This window comes from Capsella rubella, unplaced genomic scaffold, assembly GCF_000375325.1.
Source record: "Capsella rubella cultivar Monte Gargano unplaced genomic scaffold, Caprub1_0 scaffold_2, whole genome shotgun sequence".
NCBI classification, from domain to species: Eukaryota; Viridiplantae; Streptophyta; class Magnoliopsida; order Brassicales; family Brassicaceae; genus Capsella; species Capsella rubella.
Genome location: NW_006238922.1, coordinates 921712 through 942627, shown reverse-complemented (window position 1 = coordinate 942627; position 20916 = coordinate 921712). Strand labels below are relative to the sequence as shown.

General features: G+C 36.0%; 6 protein-coding genes across 6 annotated transcripts; 2 read left to right on the top strand and 4 right to left on the bottom strand.

Annotated features, from left to right (window-relative positions):
• Positions 1 to 1574: 1574 nt before the first annotated feature.
• LOC17894016 (vacuolar-processing enzyme beta-isozyme) lies at positions 1575 to 4514 on the bottom strand. The gene is made up of 9 exons (XM_006302093.2): positions 4239 to 4514; positions 3769 to 3933; positions 3232 to 3388; positions 3032 to 3117; positions 2749 to 2948; positions 2613 to 2661; positions 2317 to 2526; positions 2010 to 2210; positions 1575 to 1897 (listed from the first exon to the last, which is right to left on the bottom strand). The coding sequence occupies exons 1-9, from the start codon at positions 4449 to 4451 to the stop codon at positions 1709 to 1711; spliced, it is 1470 nt and encodes a 489-aa protein (XP_006302155.2). The 5' UTR covers positions 4452 to 4514; the 3' UTR covers positions 1575 to 1708.
• A 618-nt stretch (positions 4515 to 5132) lies between these two features.
• Positions 5133 to 6826, top strand: LOC17895426 (pentatricopeptide repeat-containing protein At1g62720). Its single transcript, XM_006301752.2, has one exon. It carries the CDS (start codon positions 5180 to 5182, stop codon positions 6659 to 6661), a length of 1482 nt encoding a protein of 493 aa, XP_006301814.1. The 5' UTR covers positions 5133 to 5179; the 3' UTR covers positions 6662 to 6826.
• Positions 6721 to 8324, bottom strand: LOC17894525 (NADH dehydrogenase (ubiquinone) complex I, assembly factor 6). The gene is made up of 2 exons (XM_023787059.1): positions 8205 to 8324; positions 6721 to 7767 (listed from the first exon to the last, which is right to left on the bottom strand). Exon 2 carries the CDS (start codon positions 7731 to 7733, stop codon positions 6819 to 6821), a length of 915 nt encoding a protein of 304 aa, XP_023642827.1. The 5' UTR covers positions 7734 to 7767; positions 8205 to 8324; the 3' UTR covers positions 6721 to 6818.
• Positions 8325 to 8504: 180 nt separating this feature from the next.
• LOC17895466 (hsp70-Hsp90 organizing protein 2) lies at positions 8505 to 11037 on the top strand. Its single transcript, XM_006302004.2, has 7 exons — positions 8505 to 9454; positions 9564 to 9852; positions 9952 to 10037; positions 10140 to 10363; positions 10455 to 10521; positions 10616 to 10675; positions 10801 to 11037. Exons 1-7 carry the CDS (start codon positions 8570 to 8572, stop codon positions 10912 to 10914), a joined length of 1725 nt encoding a protein of 574 aa, XP_006302066.1. The 5' UTR covers positions 8505 to 8569; the 3' UTR covers positions 10915 to 11037.
• On the bottom strand, positions 11003 to 14016 carry LOC17895599 (elongation factor G, chloroplastic). Its single transcript, XM_006300701.2, has 4 exons — positions 13627 to 14016; positions 12004 to 13421; positions 11422 to 11934; positions 11003 to 11328 (listed from the first exon to the last, which is right to left on the bottom strand). Exons 1-4 carry the CDS (start codon positions 13877 to 13879, stop codon positions 11161 to 11163), a joined length of 2352 nt encoding a protein of 783 aa, XP_006300763.1. The 5' UTR covers positions 13880 to 14016; the 3' UTR covers positions 11003 to 11160.
• Positions 14017 to 14526: 510 nt separating this feature from the next.
• Positions 14527 to 15713, bottom strand: LOC111832050 (pectinesterase inhibitor 10). The gene has a single exon (XM_023788260.1). The coding sequence runs from the start codon at positions 15675 to 15677 to the stop codon at positions 14757 to 14759; it is 921 nt and encodes a 306-aa protein (XP_023644028.1). The 5' UTR covers positions 15678 to 15713; the 3' UTR covers positions 14527 to 14756.
• Positions 15714 to 20916: the final 5203 nt, after the last annotated feature.

Genomic DNA, 20916 nt, shown 5'->3' with positions numbered 1-20916 from the left:
ACAGAAAAGCCCTAGAGATTAAACCACGTGGAGAGGTTTGTTTCTCTTGGCAGTTTCTTGTCCGATGAGAACATAACTTATTAGCTATTACGTTTGAAAGCCACATTAGAGAAAAATACACTCCATCATGCTTCATATGAGCTTTATATAGTCATTAGTTCATTGTGTAACCAGGCAATATACAATGATAGACCCGATCAAAACCATATTCGATCGACAATATTTTGAGGAGACTTTATTAAATTAGATATTCGACTAATGTATTGTTGCCTTGTTGGATATGGCTTTGCAGAAAATTGTGAGAATCGCTTAATGTTGTCAATACTATATATATACGACGATATATAGTTTACGCTCATGCTAATTAGAAAGCTCATTATCGTTAATTATGATACACGAAATTATTACATGGCTTTAATATTGGTGTACTATAACCATGCACCAACTTCTAATTATTTCATGAATGACTGAACACGAAAAATTTACACCATGTTATCGAATAGTAACTCAACACGTTCAGCAAATAATTTGGATTATAATTTCATGCAATCACCAACATTCTCAAAGTAACACGTAAAGGTAGCTAGACTCAATGATAGTTGATAAGTGTCTTAATGTTTTTTTAAAACAAATAGACAGTATAAGATATTAATTGTTGAAAAATTAAAAAGATTATGTCTAAATTCAAACTTTTTTTTTGGGGGTCAAAATCATACAAATCAAACATTTATCAGAAACCCTACCAATGAAATTTTGTCAACAAATCAAAATCGTTAATTTGATTATACGTAATTAGAAAATGGCACATTCTACAATTATGATTAGTTTCGTTGAGTCTGACTCGTTGACTATTAAGTCAACTATCTAGCAAACAAAGAAAAACATATGCACACCAACCTTCATGATTTCACCGTTGGGCAGGTCAAGGCGTGATGACAAATAATTACAAACTCAGCAATTTTTTTAATATTCATTTACATGTACGATTTTTATATACTTTAAAGAGAAATGTATATTAGAAATTGAGGATAATGATTGCGTATTGGTTTGTATGTCTTCTTCGGATCAATGGTATCAATGATGGCAGTAATTATAAGATAACGAAATGAAAAATAAATTTAGGGTGACTATGGAATCTGGAACCATATATTATCTAGTAATTAAAGATGATAATGATAGATATGTAAATCTATCTACAGTTGAGAAGAGAAATGTTTCTGCATTTCTCCATTATTCCATCTTTTTCTTTTGTTATAGCCATGTGTACGACTATAGCTCTTTATATTCATTCAAAACTAGTTTTGGTATGGGCCTGTTTATCCAAAGCTTAACACCTAGTGTTCAACTTCTTCTATGTCAAATCTATTTTCACGTTACTCTCTCCTATTTCCTAGTTCAATTTCGCTAAAGAAGATATGAAATGGTTCGTATCATTACATTTTGTAGAAAACATTTCTAAGACTTGAGTGCGACGTCCTCCCTAATGGCTCGGATGCTTATCACTAGAAATGTTATATTGTAAAGGGTAACAACAAATATATTAACAAATTAACTCTTATTGAAAAAGAAAACAATAGAGAAAAAAAAAAGTTAGACGACCTTTTGCTATACGTACGTATTTACATATACTAAACATTTCTTTTATTTTGAAACCATCGTAACAGTATAACTTGAAACACTTTGAAATTCAGACAAGCCTCAAAATCTCTCAGGCGCTATAGTCTAGGATTGATGGATGCAACATGTAGCGAGCCTCTATATAACCACCGCATGCAGCTGTGGAAGCTTCCTCCATCAGCTCTTTTGAGATACCATTGTTACAAACGTTTGCAAACGCTCTCATATGTTTCATTCCGTATTGCGTGAGTGAACCGCAATGCGTCTCAAATACGCGTACCTAAGAAATATCTATGACATTATATCTAATCCTTTTTTGCATTAATAAGAATAAAATTAAACAGGAGTGAGTACAAGAGATGAGATTTAAAAACTCGAAAACTACTACGTACCGTTGATTTAAGACATTCCCAATCGTCAACCAAAGGCAAACCAGGTTCCCTAATTGAGTTAAGAACGTTCATTGCCGGACCAAACAAAATCGTGTCTATCAATTCGACGCTTGCATCTAAATGCTTCCTATGCCTCGTGGTTTCGGTTAATTCCTTTAATGTGTCATCCTTCTTCCTCGAACCATCTTCCGATCTCCGATACTGTAAAACCGAAGCCAATATGGTTTAAGTTAACGAATATCTGAAGTCAATTTAGATAACCAAATATCATAGTTTAATAAACAAAACAATATAGCTCACTAGCTACCATGTGCCAAAGGAATAGAAGGTCCGCATCACGTTGGTTAACGACTCCCACTTGTGACTTGACCGGTAATTCGTTTGGAGGGAGACTAACTGTGGCTGGATCGAACCCTTGGTATAGATAAAGCTTCTCTGCCTTAATACTATCGTTACCATATTCCATCACATGAGAGCCTGCTGAATAGGTATTGTAGTTTGACGTCCGCATCTTCACCTACACACAGGAATAAAAGATCGAATATATATTCACCATTTTCAAACCAACCATCGAGTAATCGCGTAATATAAGTTTTAAAGTACCGTTTGGTATTGTTGCTTTATGGTCTCTTTCTTTAAATTATGATTCTCACTGCAAATACAACGATCACACAAAATAAACCAATGCATATATAAGACATAATTAAAAAAAGAACCTAATTATAAGATAAATGTGTACCTGTCTTCCATCCAAGCGACACTATATAAATCCCCTAAGCAAGTGATATATTCAGATGGGGGTGACGGATTCATGCCGGGACAATATGTTCCATAGCTACTCTCTTGCGCATTTGAAGCCGTTGTTACGTAAATGTTCAAGTCCTTTGGCATTATTCCTTCGAATATACTCCCGCTTTCACACGCTTCTACATATATAACCTGCATGACATTATTCACAATTATACAAGACTACTAATAAAAATGATAAACACTCAACAAGTTAAATTGTTATACTAATTTACCATCTCTTTGTATGTTCCCGAAGCATGCTTCTTCTTAAGCGTTTCAATAAAATCAGCCGCATATATGTGAGGCGTGTTTGGCATCCCTGACCAATATAACAAATAAAAAATATTACACCATTATAAGCAATTCATTACTAGCATTTACCACTAGAAGATGTTATCTAATCGGAAACAACACAAAGGATTGATGAAATTACCAAGAACTCCAGGACCACCATGATCCGCATAATATACGAAGATGTGATCATTGGGCTTGCTGGCGATGACCTTACCGCTTCCACCTTTAACAGCCTTTTGGTCGCCTAGAAGTACCGCATAGAAGTTTGCAGCCGTAACGTTACTACCGGTATAGTCCTGAAAAAAAAAAGATATTTCCAAAAAAGTAAATAACTGAACAAACTATTAAAAAGAGAAAACAACTAGTGGCTATAATAAATCTAAGCGCGATACCAATCAAAGGTCCACACATAAAGTTTAGTTTACCATAGCAAATGTTTCCAGAGTCGCTATCACTATAATGAAATTGTTGTGTAGTGCTTAAGTCACCATCTCTTACACGACATATCCAATAATATATTTTAAATAAATTAACAACCTAAGCGCCATCGACAAATATGAAAATATAATTCAAATAAGATTCTAGTTGGACCAAAACATAGGTCACATCTAGACCAAAGATATTACTTGACAGACTTATTGGTCGGATTAATTCATGCTAAGCAAATAATATATACCTTAGGGACACCGGCGTAAACATCTTCGCCGTTGGGATGATTGATGAGAGTACCCGGACGAGGATTGAGTTGGTGGTTTGCGATATCATCATACATCATAACCACTATATTCTCTTCTTTCAAACCTCCCTTTCTCAGTATTTGATATGCGTGACACACGTCAGCCTTTAACACAAAGCAACAAAACACTAGTTACCAAAACACAAAAGTACCAAAACACTTTCAATAGATATTTTGATTAATATAAACTTATGAAACTTTTTTCTTAAATGACAAACTAGATTGATAAATGGTGAAATTCACTATATATAGCAATTTATTTGTTTGGAAGGAAAATTATATATATATAAAGAAATAAATAAATAAATATTTGCATGTGACAAAAATATTCTCAAGGAAAAATAATGTTCATCAATGAATTATTTTAGTTAAGATAAAGAATAATAGAATCAATCCATCTATGTACTTACTTGGTGTCTGTAATTCCCATATCCAGAAGAACCGGCGACAAGAACAGCCCATCTTGTGCCTACACCGTCTTCGTCTTCATCCTGGTCAGCCGGTTTAGCTTCCTCTGTCGGCATAAGAATCTTTGGCTCGAACCAACCGCGTGACTCGGCCCGAACCAGGAGAAGTAATAGAAGAAGAAGAAGAGCTGGTCTGAAATAGTAAGACTTAGCCATGGTAGGCACAGAGAGGAAGAGAAAAGAGAGAGAAAGAGATGCTTTTTTAGATACTAAAGAGAACTACTATATTATAAAAGCAAATAATGGTTATAGAGTACTCAGCTTATGGTGTTAATAATAAACCAATAATTTAGAACTGAATAAAGTTTAATATCTGTTTGTTAACTAAAAGTTTTAAATACTCTAATTACACTTAAGGCCACCTTATTATACAATATAAAGCACTTTATTAAAGTTGCCAATAAGCTTTTTTGGTCGGAAAGAGCTTATTCGTTATAAATATAATTTTATAAGCTCCTTAATCCTTATTACCCAGGTATATTAAGGCATTAGTTTTCTTGATATTTTCTCTAAACTACTTATTAGAGATTTTAATTTTTTTATAAACATCAAAATACAAATTATGACTGTGATGTCAGCTTAATGGTCCTTGCGACACAACAGAGAACATGCAAAATATAGTCGGGACACGTGTACACTTGTGGTACGCATAACGATGTTAATTTTCACCGTTACAAAGGACAACATATCAAATTAAACTAAACCCGATTCGATTGCAAAGTAATAAACCGGAATTGAACCACCGGTTTTCATATCTCGCTTTCGTCATCGTCGTCTCTAGTTCAATCCCCATGGAGATTGATCCTAAAAGGGGTTTATGCTAGGGTTTTAGCCATTTCCAGAAACAGAGCTTACGATACTAAACGAGAGCTCAATTAAATCAAATGCAGAGGTCGATCACGATCTCAATTGCATCAAAAGCAAAGAAATTTCTCAATCTGTGTCTTCTGAAGAAAGGTAACCCTGTAGTAGTAACTGCTCCTTTCATTAGCTGTTTCTGGGGAAGAGCTTTTACTACTAAGAGGTTGAGTAGAGTTAGGGATCGTGGTATCAATTTAGACGAAGCAGTTGATTTGTTCTGTAACATGATTCAGTCTCGCCCTCTTCCTTCAATTGTTGAATTTAGTAAATTGTTGAGTAAAGTCGCGAAATCGAGGAACTACGATCTTGTGATCTCTCTGTTTCGACATATGGAGATTTGTGGAATTGGGCATGATCTTTATACATACAACATTGTGATTAATTGTTTGTGTCGATGCTCTCGATTTGTTATTGCTTTATCTGTTGTTGGGAAGATGATGAAGTGTGGTTACGAGCCTGATGTTGTCACGGTTAGTTCTTTGATTAATGGGTTTTGTCAAGGGAATAGAGTTTTTGATGCTGTATCTTTGGTTAGTAATATGGAGGAGATGGGATGTAAACCAGATGCTGTAATCTACAATACGATCATTGATGGTTTTTGTAAAGTTAGATTGGTGAATGATGCGTTGGAACTGTTCGAGCGAATGGAAAGAGATGGGGTTAGAGCGGATGCTGTTACATACAACTCTCTTGTGACTGGTCTTTGTAGTTCTGGTAGATGGAACGATGCTTCGCGGCTTATGGGAGATATGATAATGAAGGATATCGTTCCTAATGTAATCACTTTCACTGCGTTGATTGATGCGTTTGTGAAAGAAGGGAAATTTTTGGAGGCAAAAGAGTTGTACGAGGAGATGATACAAAGGTCTATTGATCCTGATGTTTTCACTTACAATTCGATGATCAATGGGCTTTGTATGCATGGTCGGGTAGATGAGGCCAAACAGATGCTTGATTTGATGGTAACAAAGGGTTGCTTCCCTGATGTAGTGACTTATAATACTCTCATAAACGGATTTTGCAAGTCGGAGAGGGTAGATGAAGGAACTAAACTCTTCCGCGAGATGTCTCAGAGAGGATTAGTTGGCGACACTGTCACTTACAACACTATTATCCAGGGCTATTTTCAAGTGGGGAAACCAGACGTCGCTCAAGAAATTTTCAGTCGGATGGATTCTCGTCCCAATATTAGGACCTACAGCATTTTGTTATATGGGCTTTGTAATAACCGGAAAGTAGAGAAAGCATTGGTCCTATTCGAGAATATGCAAAAGAGTGAAATGGAACTTGATATCACTACGTATAATATCGCCATTCATGGGATGTGCAAGATTGGTAATGTTGAAGATGCTTGGGATTTGTTTTGTAATCTTGCGTTCAAAGGAATTGAGCCTGATGTTGTATCATACACTACGATGATCTCAGGCTTTGGTAGGATACGGCAATGGGATAAAGCAGATGAGTTGTATAGAAAAATGCAAGAAGATGGGCTTATTCCACTATAACATATGAAAACTGTATATCATTTGTAAGAATTAGGAGATAAATTCTTTTATTTGTAACCACCACGTCACCATTTGTAAATTTGTATTATTACAATGAAAAGTACAGACAAGCTGGAAGTTTAATGTAATGTCTTTGAAAGGAGAAAATGACAAGTTTTCAGAACATTGCTCTCCATGAATACCACTTGAGTTTGAACTGAAACAATAGTGGAGGAACACCAAGAACTCCTCTTTGAATCCTCGGATCAAACACATCGAATTGTACTTTACTTAACGAATCCAGAAGAACTTGTACCGGCACAGAATGAAGCAGAACGGGTTTAGCTTCATTGGGAACCTTTCCTGCCAGTTCACGGGCTTTCAAGAGATGTGCATTGGCAACAGATGCAATATCAAATACGACATTGCATAGTCCTTCTCTTGAATCGTTATCCAGAAGGATTTCTAATCGCCCACCTTGTTTCACGAGCAACCCGTGCTTCTCAGCAAGTTTCGAAGGGATATAACTTTGATGACGGTTTCTGGTACAATGGTAAGGTAATGATTTCAGTAGCAAGACAAGACCACTGGCTTTACCAATGTGTGAAGCTGCGTGATCAGCTGTCGTTGAACTAATTCCGCCTGCTTGAAGAGTGTTGTACAAAAGCGTGGATACAGTGTCTTCTGCGTATTTCTCTAGCTCCTCGATGCTCTCTGGTATATCGTCTACTTCTCTTTGAGCATCTCGGATTCTAGCTTCAACAGAGCGTTTTAGCCAAGGTTTACTGATGTTATGCTCTGATATTGCCCAAGACAGAGCTTGTGCAGCTGGATGGTTTATGGGTTTCTTGGTGTAGAGTTTTTCAATTGCATCTTGCCACCAGAGTAACCGCATCAAACCGATCTTGGGATCAGATGCAACATCCATGGCTCTTGCTGTTTCTACATTGAATGCCCGGAGAGCAAATGCAGCTTTACGCATCTCAGTTGGGAGTTCAAGGAGACAGAGGTAGTGATGATAGTCATAGTTTCGTACTTGTTGCACACAATAGGACAATGCTGAACGCAAACTACCAGAGCCTCCTCCACTCATCGGTTTAACTTCAAGTGAGTTTCTTCCTCTCCACCTACAACCATATAAACCACAAAAACAATCAGTTCATACGAATCTGACAATGCTATAGAAATCTTCAATACATATGGTTTTATACTATCCTCAACAGTAACCCAGAACCCATCTACTAACAGAGAACTAAACCTCCAACAGTCACGACTTCAAATGGAAAAACAAAACTCATTCAGGAATTAACACAAACACTTGGTGGACAAAGCTCTAGCATTGGTATTTAACAAACAAAATGAGAACTTTTCAACATTGCTTAGCACACAATTAGAAACCCAAGTACCAAACATGAATGACACACATTGCTAAGCACACAATCAGAAACCCAAGTACCAAACATGAATGACAAGTGAGATCACTAAAACTTTCCAATGAGTGCTCTGAAATCACTGGAAACCATAAATGTCCTCCAATAATAAAGAAATAATAACAAAACCTTACTTGAGTAATTCTGAGATACTGCAGTCCAAATCTGAAAATGTCTCGGAACTGAATCTATCATCTAAAAAAATCGATCTTTCTCGAGTTCGACTCGAAATTGGAAATCGAACTCTGAACAAATCGTGAACTTCACCGTTGGGTCAATGTTGAGAAAAACGACGTCGTTTACATATCCCAAGTCGGTTTGAAATAAACAATGTTAATGAATAAACGTGATTAGGATAATATTAACCCTAACCAAACACTCTATATCGAACAAATATATATATACGCATACCCAAACATTCTCTAAAGACCAAAACCCCATTAACCCTTAAGGTATCTTCTAGAAGAAACCAGACTGCTAAAAAATCTCAGATTCAACCATGGCGGACGAAGCAAAAGCTAAAGGAAACGCAGCTTTCTCCTCCGGTGACTTCGATTCTGCGGTGAATCACTTCACCGAAGCCATCAATCTAGCACCAACCAATCACGTCCTCTTCTCGAATCGTTCCGCTGCTCACGCGTCGCTTCATCACTACGACGAAGCTCTATCAGATGCGAAGAAGACTGTTGAACTTAAACCAGACTGGGGAAAAGGTTACAGTCGTCTTGGTGCTGCTCACTTAGGTCTAAATCAGTTCGATGAAGCCGTGGAGGCGTATTCGAAGGGGCTTGAGATTGATCCAACTAATGAAGGTTTGAAATCGGGTTTAGCTGATGCGAAAGCTTCTGCGTCTAGGTCACGCGCCGCTGCGCCGAATCCGTTTGGGGATGCTTTTCAGGGACCGGAGATGTGGGCGAAATTGACGGCGGATCCTTCTACGAGAGGGTTTTTGAAACAGCCTGATTTTGTTAATATGATGCAGGAGATTCAGAAAAACCCTAGCAATCTCAATCTTTTTTTGAAAGATCAGAGAGTTATGCAAGCTCTTGGAGTTTTGTTGAATGTTCAAATCAGGACGCAGCAGGAGGGAGATCATATGGAAGTTGGGGAGGAAGAGGTAGCTGTGCATTCTAGGAAGGAGCCTGAGGTAGAGAAGAAACGAAAACCTGAGCCGGAGCCTGAACCTGAGCCGGAGTTTGGAGAAGAAAAGGAGAAGAAGGAGAAGAAGCAGAAAGCTCTGAAGGAGAAAGAGTTGGGGAACGCTGCGTATAAGAAGAAAGACTTCGAAACTGCAATCCAGCACTACTCTACTGCTATGGAGATCGATGATGAAGATATCTCTTATATCACTAATCGTGCTGCTGTTCATCTGGAGATGGGAAAGGTATAGTTTTCAAATATATGTATATAAAGTTGATCTCTTTTTTACATTAGTGTAGAGTGATTTTTTTGGCATGAGGTTATGAGTCTAAATGTGTATGTGTTTGATTCAGTATGATGAGTGCATAAAGGATTGTGATAAGGCTGTTGAAAGGGGTAGGGAACTTAGGTCAGATTACAAGATGGTAGCTAAAGCTTTGACTAGGAAAGGAACTGCTTTGGGGAAGATGGCTAAAGTCTCAAAAGACTATGAACCTGTGATTGAGACTTACCAGAAAGCTCTTACTGAGCATCGTAATCCAGAAACGTTGAAGAGATTGAATGAGGCAGAAAAAGCAAAGAAAGAGTTGGAGCAGCAAGAGTACTATGATCCTAAGATCGGTGATGAAGAGCGTGAGAAAGGTATTTCCTTTGCAATTGTGTCTTATTTGTGCGAGGAAAGAAACTCTGAGAACTTGGTATAGAATGCTGAGCTAACATTTTGCTGTGTTTGTGATACAGGTAATGAGTTTTTCAAGGAGCAAAAGTATCCTGATGCGGTGAGGCATTACACAGAAGCAATCAAGAGGAATCCAAAAGACCCGAGAGTAAGGCCTATGCATCGTCATATGTGCTTCAATGTTGTGCACAAAAATAGTTCCATATTTGACTGTTTTAATAACATGTTTACTTCTTTTCACTTCACGTAGGCGTATAGCAACCGGGCTGCATGTTACACTAAACTGGGGGCAATGCCCGAAGGATTGAAGGATGCTGAAAAATGTATTGAACTCGATCCAACATTCTCAAAGGGATACAGCAGAAAAGGTGCAGTCCAATTCTTCATGAAGGAGTATGACAATGCAATGGAAACGTACCAGGAGGGTCTCAAACATGATCCTAACAATCAAGAACTTCTCGATGGTGTTAGAAGGTACTTTATATATGTCTAGAGTTACAGAGAGATTATTTTATCTTGTTATGTTGATTTGCCTATCTAACATGTTCTGAACTCTATTCTGCAGATGTGTGCAACAGATCAACAAAGCAAACCGTGGTGATCTTACTCCCGAGGAGTTGAAAGAAAGACAGGTTAGATCATTATGAAACTTTTCCTTTTTCGGTTACGAGAAAACCTGTGATCTTAGGTTAAAGAATTGGGATTTTGCTTTCTTTCTTATTACAGGCTAAGGGAATGCAAGACCCAGAAATCCAGAACATTCTCACAGATCCTGTAATGAGACAGGTAAAGAAACAAACTTCTCTAGATCATGTTACAATTATGTAATGGGAGCAATACTGGAAACCGAAATTGAACCATCTCCATGTTGATATGTCTCACCAATATCCAACACTTTTTTGTTTGGACAGGTACTGTCTGATCTCCAGGAGAATCCAGCAGCAGCACAGAAACACATGCAGAACCCGATGATCATGAACAAAATTCAAAAGCTTATCAGCTCAGGAATCGTCCAGATGAAATAAACTCGGAAGTGAAAACGTTATTTATTTCGATTTCGGCTGATTCATTACTCTTTTACGACTCCAAACACTAAGATCAAATTCGTCCCCATTTTCAGACTTTTTTTTATATTCATTTTTCACTCATATCCACTGTGTTTTAAGACAATAACAACCTTGTCTTCACGAATTTGATTAGCATACATGTCTCCGGTATAAACCAAACAAAATCACAATTTAAGTTTCAGTGTAGGATAAACAAAATTCTCTCTAAGCAGCAACTTCTTGATCCTTGTTCGAAAGCTGGTTCTGGATATGCTGAGGAACAACATCGAACTTAGCCAATTGCATTGTGTAAGACGCCCGACCTTTTGTCATGCCTCTCAATGTACTCACATACTGAAACATCTCTGCTAATGGAACCAGAGAATCCACCACCTACAATATCAACAACAACAATGCCAATATCAGATTCATCGAATAAGTTTGGGGTTTTCATCGTTTGATCTTTAAAAACCGTTTTCCTCATACCTTGAGACCACCGGGTTTGTCTCCAAAGCTGTTAATTTGACCTCTTCTTGAGTTAAGATCACCAATGACATCTCCAAGATGTTCTTCTGGTGTAACAACTTCAACTTTCATGATAGGTTCCAGCATTCTCGGACCCGCTTTCCTCATCCCCTCACGGAAAGCTCCTCTCGCAGCAAGCTGGAAAGCTAGCACGCTTGAGTCCACATCATGGTAAGATCCGTCAACTAGACAAGCACGGACATCGACAACTGGGAAACCAGCAAGCACACCAGAGCCCATACACTCTTCAAGTCCTTTCATTACACCAGGAATATACTCTCTTGGCACCGCTCCTCCTTTGATCTCACTCTTGAATTCGTAACCTGTTCCTGCTTCCAGTGGTTCAAATCGGACTGTAATATCAGCAAACTGACCTTGTCCACCTGATTGCTTCTTGTGTGTGTATTTCACTTCAGCTACTTTGGAGATACTTTCACGGTAGTTGACTTGTGGTGCACCAACGTTAGCCTCAACCTGAAAGATGAAAAGGAGTTAGAAGCTTGGAAAGTTGAAGAAGAGAATAGATTTTAGGTTACGTTTTACCTTGAACTCTCTTTTAAGTCTGTCAACGATGATCTCGAGATGAAGTTCTCCCATTCCTTCAATGACGGTTTGGTTCATCTCTTCATCTCGGGAAAAATGGAAAGACGGATCTTCTTGAGCGAGCTTGATCAATCCCGTTGCCATTTTATCAATGTCAGCTTTTGTTTTCGGCTCAATTGCTACCTTGATGACGGGATCAGGGAAGTCCATACGTTCAAGAACAACGGGGTTTTCTGGATCACTCAGGGTTTCCCCAGTGATTGTATCTTTGAGACCCGCAAGAGCGACAATGTCACCAGTTAAAGCCACTTTAACATCTTCTCTGCTGTTTGCGTGCATTTCCAAGAGTCTTCCGATTCTCTCCTTCTTTCCTTTGTTAGCATTCAACACGTAAGAACCAGCTGAGAGTTTCCCTGAGTAAACCCTCACAAATGTAAGAGAACCCACAAAAGGATCACTCATGATCTTGAATGCTAACCCAGCAAATGGCTCTTCATCATCTGGTTTTCGAATGATGATAAGTTCCGGGTTCTCAGGATCTGTTCCATTCATCGGTGGCACTTCAACCGGCGAAGGCAGATAATCAACCACAGCATCAAGTAATGGCTGTACTCCTTTGTTCTTAAAGGCTGAACCACACAGAATAGGCACAAACTTGCCAGTGATGGTTCCTTTTCTAATCAATCTCTTCACTGTGGCCTCGTCAGGCTCAACTCCTTCTAAATAGTTCTCCATGACCTCATCATCTAAATCAACAATCAGTTCCATCATCGCCACCCGATACTCTTGAGCCAAATCTTCAAGGTCAGCTGGAATATCCTCGTAGTTAAATTTGGCACCAAGCTCTTCTCCTGACCAAACTATAGCTTTCATCCTCACAAGATCAACAACACCTTTGAAGACATCTTCAGCACCAATTGGAATCTGAAGCACTAATGGCTTAGCACCCAAATTGGTCACAATCATATCCCTCGTCCTGAAAAAGTTAGCTCCAAGACGGTCCATTTTGTTGACAAAGCAAATCCGGGGCACACCGTATTTATCAGCTTGCCTCCACACAGTCTCAGACTGAGGCTCGACACCAGCAACACTATCGAACAAGCATATAGCTCCATCGAGAACTCTCAGAGCACGTTCAACTTCAAGAGTGAAATCGACGTGACCCGGTGTATCAATGATGTTGATCCTGTGTTTGTCCCAAAACGTTGTGGTTGCAGCTGAAGTAATAGTGATTCCTCTTTCTTGCTCTTGTTCCATCCAATCCATAGTAGCTGTTCCTTCATGCACTTCACCGATTTTGTAGTTTCTTCCAGTGTAGTAAAGAATCCTCTCAGTTGTTGTGGTCTTTCCAGCGTCTATGTGAGCCATAATACCAATGTTTCGGTAATCTTTAAGCGGCACAGCTCGCTTAGCTTCTCCTATATAACAGCAAAAAAACATCAATAAGGAAGCAGTTCAGCAAAATAAAATCCAAGATTTAGCCAAAATTAAAACTTTAACTTCTCAGAGGCAATTTAACGAACACTTAGACGGCATGTAAAATTTTCAAACTTTAACGTCAAAAATCAAATTAAGTAAGATAAAGATGGAAGCTTTATGAACCATACGAGCGATGACACAAACCTTCTGCTGCAGCAAAGACTGAGAATTGTTTTTTTCTGTGTGAGAGCTTGGAAGAACCAAGCCCAATACGAGAAGAACCCAGAAACAGAGGAATTGAAGAAGAAATCGAAGAAGATGAAGCTCTAGGAGGAAGACCCAGAAAGGTAGCACGATGAGACAGAGGAAGAAGAACAGGTCGTCTCTGTGACCCATTAAGATTACAAACCAACGAACCAGAACTAGAACTCGAAATCCTCAGAGCATCCGCCGCCATTTTATATTATCAAAATCGCTCCTTTCTTCTTCTTCCTTCTTCTTCCTCTTGGGTAATCCTAAATGTATCAACTTGGTCACACTCTTTGGCTAACGTATCATCACCTCGTAATCTCTCGTATGGCTTGGGGATAACGAAGCCTTTTGGGCTTGGCGTGGTTTGCTTCTTAACCGTTGGTTTATTAAATCATTTATATGGTCTATAAATTTTCTAAAGTTTTTATTTTTATTGGTCCAAATGGATAAGGAAAAGACAAGTCATCACCGTCTAGTATGGTGTGATGATATGTTCACTGTTAAGACCACAACTAGTTGAAGTAAGAACACAAAATTGAGACCAACCTTGATTAGCTTGGCCATATACAACAATATGGATCAATATGATTTTGTGTGGGTGGAGTGTTCATCAAGTGACACATACATTACACAATAATAACTAAGTAGCCGAAAAGCCTGATGATCGTCTCGTGTTTCATTTATGATTTTCTTCTTCCTAACCAATTACTCTTTCAATACCAAGTCTTATAAGTACGTTCTAAATTAATATATCCCACATGTTATAAAAAAAAAAAAAAAAACGAAAATTAGTACAAAACAAACTGTGAAAAGATAAACAAAATCAAAGGTTATGAATACAATATTATTGATAAAACAAAGGTAGAATACAAGTGTATATAACTAGGTTGCTTAACATGACAGACTATGATTATGATTCTAATTATAATGATGAATCACTTTCGGTCAAAAATATACTAAAATCTTCACAAAACAATGTTTATACACAGAAAAAAAATTCACAATACCTAAAGTATACATCACATGCATGCATACAACAATCATAGTTTTGTAATAGAAGTATTTTTTTTTTTTTTGGTGTATTAACTATATGATAAGTTTTCTTGCGTGGAAGCGTACATATTAATGAGAGCGAGAGCGTTGCTAGTCAGCCGAGCGACCTGAACAACATGTTGCCGAACCAAATCTTTCACGACTGATTTGATTCGGCTGAAACCATCCATACACGTCTCATCATTCGTGAGAGCAGCACTAACCCATGTCTCAACATCCGACATGACCATCTGAAACTTGGCAATATCTGTATGGTTGACCGAGTCCAACTCTCTCATCGAATCTTGAAGCGAAATCACCGAGTTTCCAATCTCTTCGACGCAATCAGCAACCGCAACTGCTTCCAAACCTGTTAGGCCACCTCCATGAGAAATGTTTTTGATGAATGTAGAGGCGGACTTGGCGGAGGAGAGAGTGAGATTAAGGGCTGTGACGGATAGTTTTTGAGGGTTGGAAATGATTTTTGAGGCGTAAGGAGATAGAGAGGTGTAGCAAAGGGTTTTGTAGATTGTGAGGTTGCATGAAGTTTTGATGTAATCTAAGTTGGTTTGGTTTTGATGTGTTGATAAAGATGATGATGGTGGTGGTGGTGATGTTGGTGATGAATATGATGGTGGAAGTGATGATGGTGGTGGGATTGATGATGGTAGTGGTGATGTTGGTGATGTATATGATGGTGGTGGTGATGATGGTGATAATGATGATGGTGGTGGTGATGATGGTGGCAGTGATGTTGGTGATAATGGTTTTGATGGTGATGGTGATAATGATGATGGTGGTGGTGATGGTGATAATGGTTTTGATGGTGATGGTAATAATGATGGTGATAATAAGGGTGACGATGATGATGGAGATGGTGATAATGATGATGATGATGATGATGATGGTGTGATGAAGAGAAGAATGGCTATGGAGAGAAGAAGCATATGGATTTGAGGTAAGAGTTTCATGCTTTCTCTTTTGTGCTTTCTATTTTTCGATACTCTATTTTTTTTTTCTTTAAAGAGGAATGGCCAAGGTGAAACTAATGTGCATGTGCGTGTTAATGTGTATATATAGAACATGTGATAATAATATAATATTTATGAAAAAGAAACTTGTGAAAAAGAAAATTAGTTGAGTCTAATATTAATAACTCAATCATATCTAATAACTTTATTTGATTGGAGCTGAGTTTTTTGGTAAGGAAGGTTTACCAATTATCTGGCTCAATATGTTTAACGTATTCTGAATTTGTCTCATATATTATCAAACGACAAAAATAAAAGTTTTGATTTTTTATTTTTTTTGACATCAAATAAAAGTTTAGATTTAGATTTAGAATTTGTTTTTTTTTTTGCAAGTATACATAAATAATTTTATATAAAATAATTTATTTATTTTTTTCCAAACATATATTTAAGTCGTATGTTTAATGTAATTAATGAATAGTTGCGTGAAATATTTAGCAAAAAGGAGCTTTCTCTCCTACAATATATTGAGTCTATATGAAAATAATTGAAGTAGTGAAAATTATTTGTATTAGTTTTCATTAAAGTTTTATTAGGTTGTTTTTAGTCACACACATTAGTTCTCTGATATTGCTTCTTTTTCAATTAAGGAAAAGCATATTAAGTTAATAGAAATTATATATATTGTCTTTATTAGCTGTGATAATTAGTTATTTGAACTTCATAGTTTCTGTATAAAAGAAGCTTGACCTTGTTCTATAATATATTTTTGTTCTGCTTAACTTATATATATATATATATATATATATATATATATACATATATAGTGAATTAATTAGACCAACTAGAGTTTGGTTCAGCGATATAATTCCAATTTTATTGAAGCTATACGTCTATCAGAAAATAAAATAAATTCATAGGGGATATCGCCAATAAATTAAAGCTTTGAAATTAAATTAAATCAGTGACCACCGTAGTTATTCGCTTCTAACGGTATCATCATGAAGACTCTAGATTCTAAAAATTTATTCGCAAATGTTTAATTAGACTCAATCTTTCTAATAATCTTGAGATTACAAAACTAAACGTTACATGTTTTTAGCATTAATTGTCGATGATATTTGTTTACTACGGTTTCAAAAACGTAGTTGTGATCATGTGTATGTACGTACGTACGAGTTGACGTGTTGTTTAGAAAAATTTTGATCTTTAGCATAAGCAAATGAAGTCATTGCTCATTCAAAACAATATTTGCTAGCCCATGCTTCTTATAATACAGTTATACTAAACTTGTTTGTCTAAAAGAAGTATAGTAAAAATATAAATGCATGAACCAATCTTTCTTAAAAAAAAACTTTTCTCATATACGCTACTTGAAGATAGTGATTTGAATGCCTATCTCAAATTTATGGCATTGCCTTTTTACTACATGCCCTTATCTGCATGCTTTGAACCACTTGAGTTGCGTATACTTGATATCAAGAGATGGCTTGAACCAGGGGCGGACCCACATATCATATGGTGGGGCAGCTGCCACCAGCAAAAAAAAAAAAAAAAATACATTAAAAAATTATTAAAAATTAGAAAAAAAAAAAATCTGACTCTACTAAAATTGTTATTCCTTCTTTTTTTGTCCCCACCGAACAAAAGCCCAATATCAAGTTATCAACCCATATAGCAAACAAAAATATTAATATATAAACCTAAAATAACTAACTTAATAAATTAAAGACCTAAACCTAGTGTGTTGTTATTTTTTCTCCTATTCTTTTTTCCTCTGGTTTTTTTTGCTGTACACGACGATTAACAAGTGCAAGTCAACAAATATCAATTAGTGAGTCTTTTTCCTGCTTTTTTATAGAAATTATTATAGTGTGATGTGACATTATTACTGTAGGTTTTCTAAATTTTTAACTAATAACATGTTTTTGTTTTATAGCTAAATCACCAATATGAAAAATTTTTACAAACCAATTCCTAAACCAACGCCACACTCCAATATCGATGATCAACCACGGGATCCAGCTAACACCAATGTTGATGATCAACCACTGGATCCAGCTAACACCAATGTCGATGATCAACCATTGGATCCAGATAACACCAATGTCGATGATCTGCCTTGGGATCCAGCTAAGAGAAAAGAGATAGTAAGTTATCATCCGAATCAAAGAGACGAGGTAAGACGCAAATATCTTGTTAGAGGTCCATGTCAACCTTCTGGTCATTCTTTTAAAAGAACAAAGATGAGTAATGCAACAAGACGATTTAATCCAGCTTGGTTTGAAAAATACGGTACTTGGCTAGAGTATAGTGTATCAACAGACAGAGCCTTTCTTTCAAAAGACATATACTCAAAAACATCTTGCACATCCCTTGGTTTATAGGCTTTTGAAATTAGTTCTAACTTTACCAGTTGCTACAGCAAGTGTTGAGAGATGTTTTTCTGCAATGAAATTGGTGAAGACATCTGCACGGAATAGAATTGGAGACCAATTTCTAAGTGATTGTCTTGTTTGCTATATTGAAAAAGAATTATTTGAAGCGGTCACAAATGAAAATGTGATAAAAAGGTTTCAATTGTTAAATGAGCGTCGGGTAGTTTTGTAAGATGTTTTAAAAGTTTTATATGACAATTTTATGTTTTTCAATAATTTAATATTTGATGGTTGTTACTATTTTTTTGTCTCCGTTGAATAAATTTTCTAGATCCGCCCCTGGCTTGAACTGACATTGTGACTACTACATTATCTTAAGTCACACCAAAAAAAAAAACTTAGAAAAAGGCACAAGCTAGCATTCATGTTTTACGTGGGTCGATTTCTAAAAACGTTTAATTATCATGCTGATTTTACAATACTCGTATCTAGGTTTTGATTGTATCAACTTAATATATCTAGATTCAAAAAAAATAAAATTAATATATCTCTTTTAGCTATTTTCCATTAGAAAACAAAAAGACACTAAAATTGGTTACTTCTGTAGTGCTTTGCCTCTGAACTCCACAATTAGAGGGACAAAACCTGGTTTTTATGAGAAAGAACAATTACAAATGCTTTCAAAGGATTATGTTTTTTTTTATATTATGTTTCTTTATGTTATCATCTTTTTCTACTTTTCCAAGGATTACACATAATTCTCTTATAAAAATCTCTTCTTTTGAGAGTATATATAACAATTAATTTCAAGTATATATCATGTAATATGCATTCAAGTATATTTCATATCATATGCACGTATTTACATTGAGAAGCAGGATTTCTTAACTTTTTTCCTCGAAAATTTCAGAATTAGATAATTTATCTCTTGCAAAAAAAAAAAATGAATAACTAAATGAATGATTTGGAATTAATTAATATTTTCTACTTCAAAACTGACCATTTTAACGAATAATTTAAAAGACAAATTGCTTTGGCTCTTTCGCATTATAAATTTTTTTCTTTACTTTGATTTTAGTTTTTGTTTTGTTTGATTACCATTTTCACTATTTCATTTCAATCTTCACTGTTGGCCTTGAAGTGTTGTTTGCTTGCGCAGCTGCGCGCATGTTACAATCAACACGAAGGAGTATAGTTGATTAGTCTTATGATTGATGATATATATTATATATTATAGACGCCAAATTAGAATCACAAGAGCACAGTCATATTCACAATAATGAATCTCTGTTACATTCGTTTCCATTACATGTTCCGTAGACGTAATTAACAATGGCCAGATTTTTTTAATTTAATTTCGTAACCGATCGATGGCCAAAAAGTTAACATCATAAATCGCTATATTGCATGCAAACATATACTTTTCTATTGGTAAAAGGTATACGAAATCTTATTATCATATTAGTCTTCTATTTTCTTGGCCTTATGTGTCCATCTCTGTTATATGTTTTTTAACCATATTGATTAAGATATCCCAAGTCACAGCTTACGTTTGCATGGATTTGTAAATACAGATTCTAAACCTGACATCGTAAGTACGTATTATCAAATATGAAATCATATAATTCTAATAATCCGAAACTAATCAACCAAAAAAACTTGGCATCATCGTCTCAGGTTTGGACAATCATGCATTCCTATCTTTTTTTTATCTTTTTATCTTTTAGGTTTGCTTTTTGCGTTAGCTTTCGAACATGATCTCTAGATTTATCTTTTGTCGGCACTTGGCCGTCACATACTCAATCTTAATGAAACAAAAGCTAAAACGAATCTTCTTTTTCTCTTTTTGCAAAAGATAAAGAGATTAAGTTTTCGTATTATTTATAGTAATTATTATCTACATTCGTATGATTTTATCGTCTATCTCCCCAACTTAAAAATTCTATTAATTTTTTAATTTTTTAGTAAATAAAACCACTCTAATTTTTTTAAATTATTCTGTTTACTCTAAGTTTTTAAAATTATTCTTTCCATTTGAATGACAAAAGTAAAAGTGAGCTTGAATAGTAGTTTTAGATTATGGTACAAAAATACATTTTAGTAACATTTTAGTAAATGTAAAATCAATCAGAAAGTATTGAACTTACTTATTAAAGTACCATATCTACTCTTCCGATAATCATGGTTTAGAGATTAAATTTAGACACACTATTCAAATCTTGAACATGTAAACTGAAAAAAAAAAAATCTTTCAAAGTCACACATCCCACAACATAGATAGTCCATTCAGGCCCAGCCCAAACTCGAGACCTGGCTAAAATTGGGAGGTATAACTGTATAGTAACATGAGGCACTCAACTTTTATAGAACGTTATTCAAATGTAGAATTATATTGGTTCATCATTATAATAGCTAAACGTCATTTTCAAAACATTAGAATATGTATCGTCTTTTATGTCTGCCGAATACTGTTTTCTCTCTTCGTCTTTTTTGAGTTTTCAAAACCGTTAATTGCGGGGAACAAAAGTTCGTATTCGATTTATTTAAAATTTTCATATCACAAAATTTGGTAGTTGTCGTTGAAACTCTTGTCCTGTCCTTATGGGGCGACGTTTGTCATTTTCGAGCACATGAACAAAATTGTAAGCACAACTATAAGTCTATAATACAGACACTAGTAGACTAATCACTGTCAATTACTAGAGTTCGTTAAATATGCCTTTTCTCAAAATTTGGAAATTTATAAGCAAAGGAGATATAAAAAAAAAATTGGTTTTTTAAAATATTTGAGGGCGTCAGTTTTTTTTCTTCTCAAATAAAATCCTAAAACGAAAAGAGTGCTATCTAATGATATTGTCGAA

Bases quoted from the DNA above. Each gene is read 5' to 3' on its own strand.
- LOC17894016 (XM_006302093.2), bottom strand. From the start codon at position 4,451: ATGGCTAAGTCTTACTATTTCAGACCAGCTCTTCTTCTTCTTCTATTA. The intron at 3,118-3,231 runs GTAATTTCATCA...TATATTGGTCAG, and splicing joins TGGTGGTCCTGGAGTTCTTG to GGATGCCAAACACGCCTCAC. The intron at 2,211-2,316 runs GTAGCTAGTGAG...TCGGTTTTACAG, and splicing joins TTCTATTCCTTTGGCACATG to TATCGGAGATCGGAAGATGG.
- LOC17895426 (XM_006301752.2), top strand. From the start codon at position 5,180: ATGCAGAGGTCGATCACGATCTCAATTGCATCAAAAGCAAAGAAATTT.
- LOC17894525 (XM_023787059.1), bottom strand. From the start codon at position 7,733: ATGAGTGGAGGAGGCTCTGGTAGTTTGCGTTCAGCATTGTCCTATTGT.
- LOC17895466 (XM_006302004.2), top strand. From the start codon at position 8,570: ATGGCGGACGAAGCAAAAGCTAAAGGAAACGCAGCTTTCTCCTCCGGT. The intron at 10,038-10,139 runs GTAAGGCCTATG...CACTTCACGTAG, and splicing joins GGAATCCAAAAGACCCGAGA to GCGTATAGCAACCGGGCTGC. The intron at 10,676-10,800 runs GTAAAGAAACAA...TTGTTTGGACAG, and splicing joins CAGATCCTGTAATGAGACAG to GTACTGTCTGATCTCCAGGA.
- LOC17895599 (XM_006300701.2), bottom strand. From the start codon at position 13,879: ATGGCGGCGGATGCTCTGAGGATTTCGAGTTCTAGTTCTGGTTCGTTG. The intron at 13,422-13,626 runs GTTTGTGTCATC...GCTGTTATATAG, and splicing joins AGTCTTTGCTGCAGCAGAAG to GAGAAGCTAAGCGAGCTGTG. The intron at 11,329-11,421 runs GTATGAGGAAAA...TTGATATTGTAG, and splicing joins ACAAACCCGGTGGTCTCAAG to GTGGTGGATTCTCTGGTTCC.
- LOC111832050 (XM_023788260.1), bottom strand. From the start codon at position 15,677: ATGAAACTCTTACCTCAAATCCATATGCTTCTTCTCTCCATAGCCATT.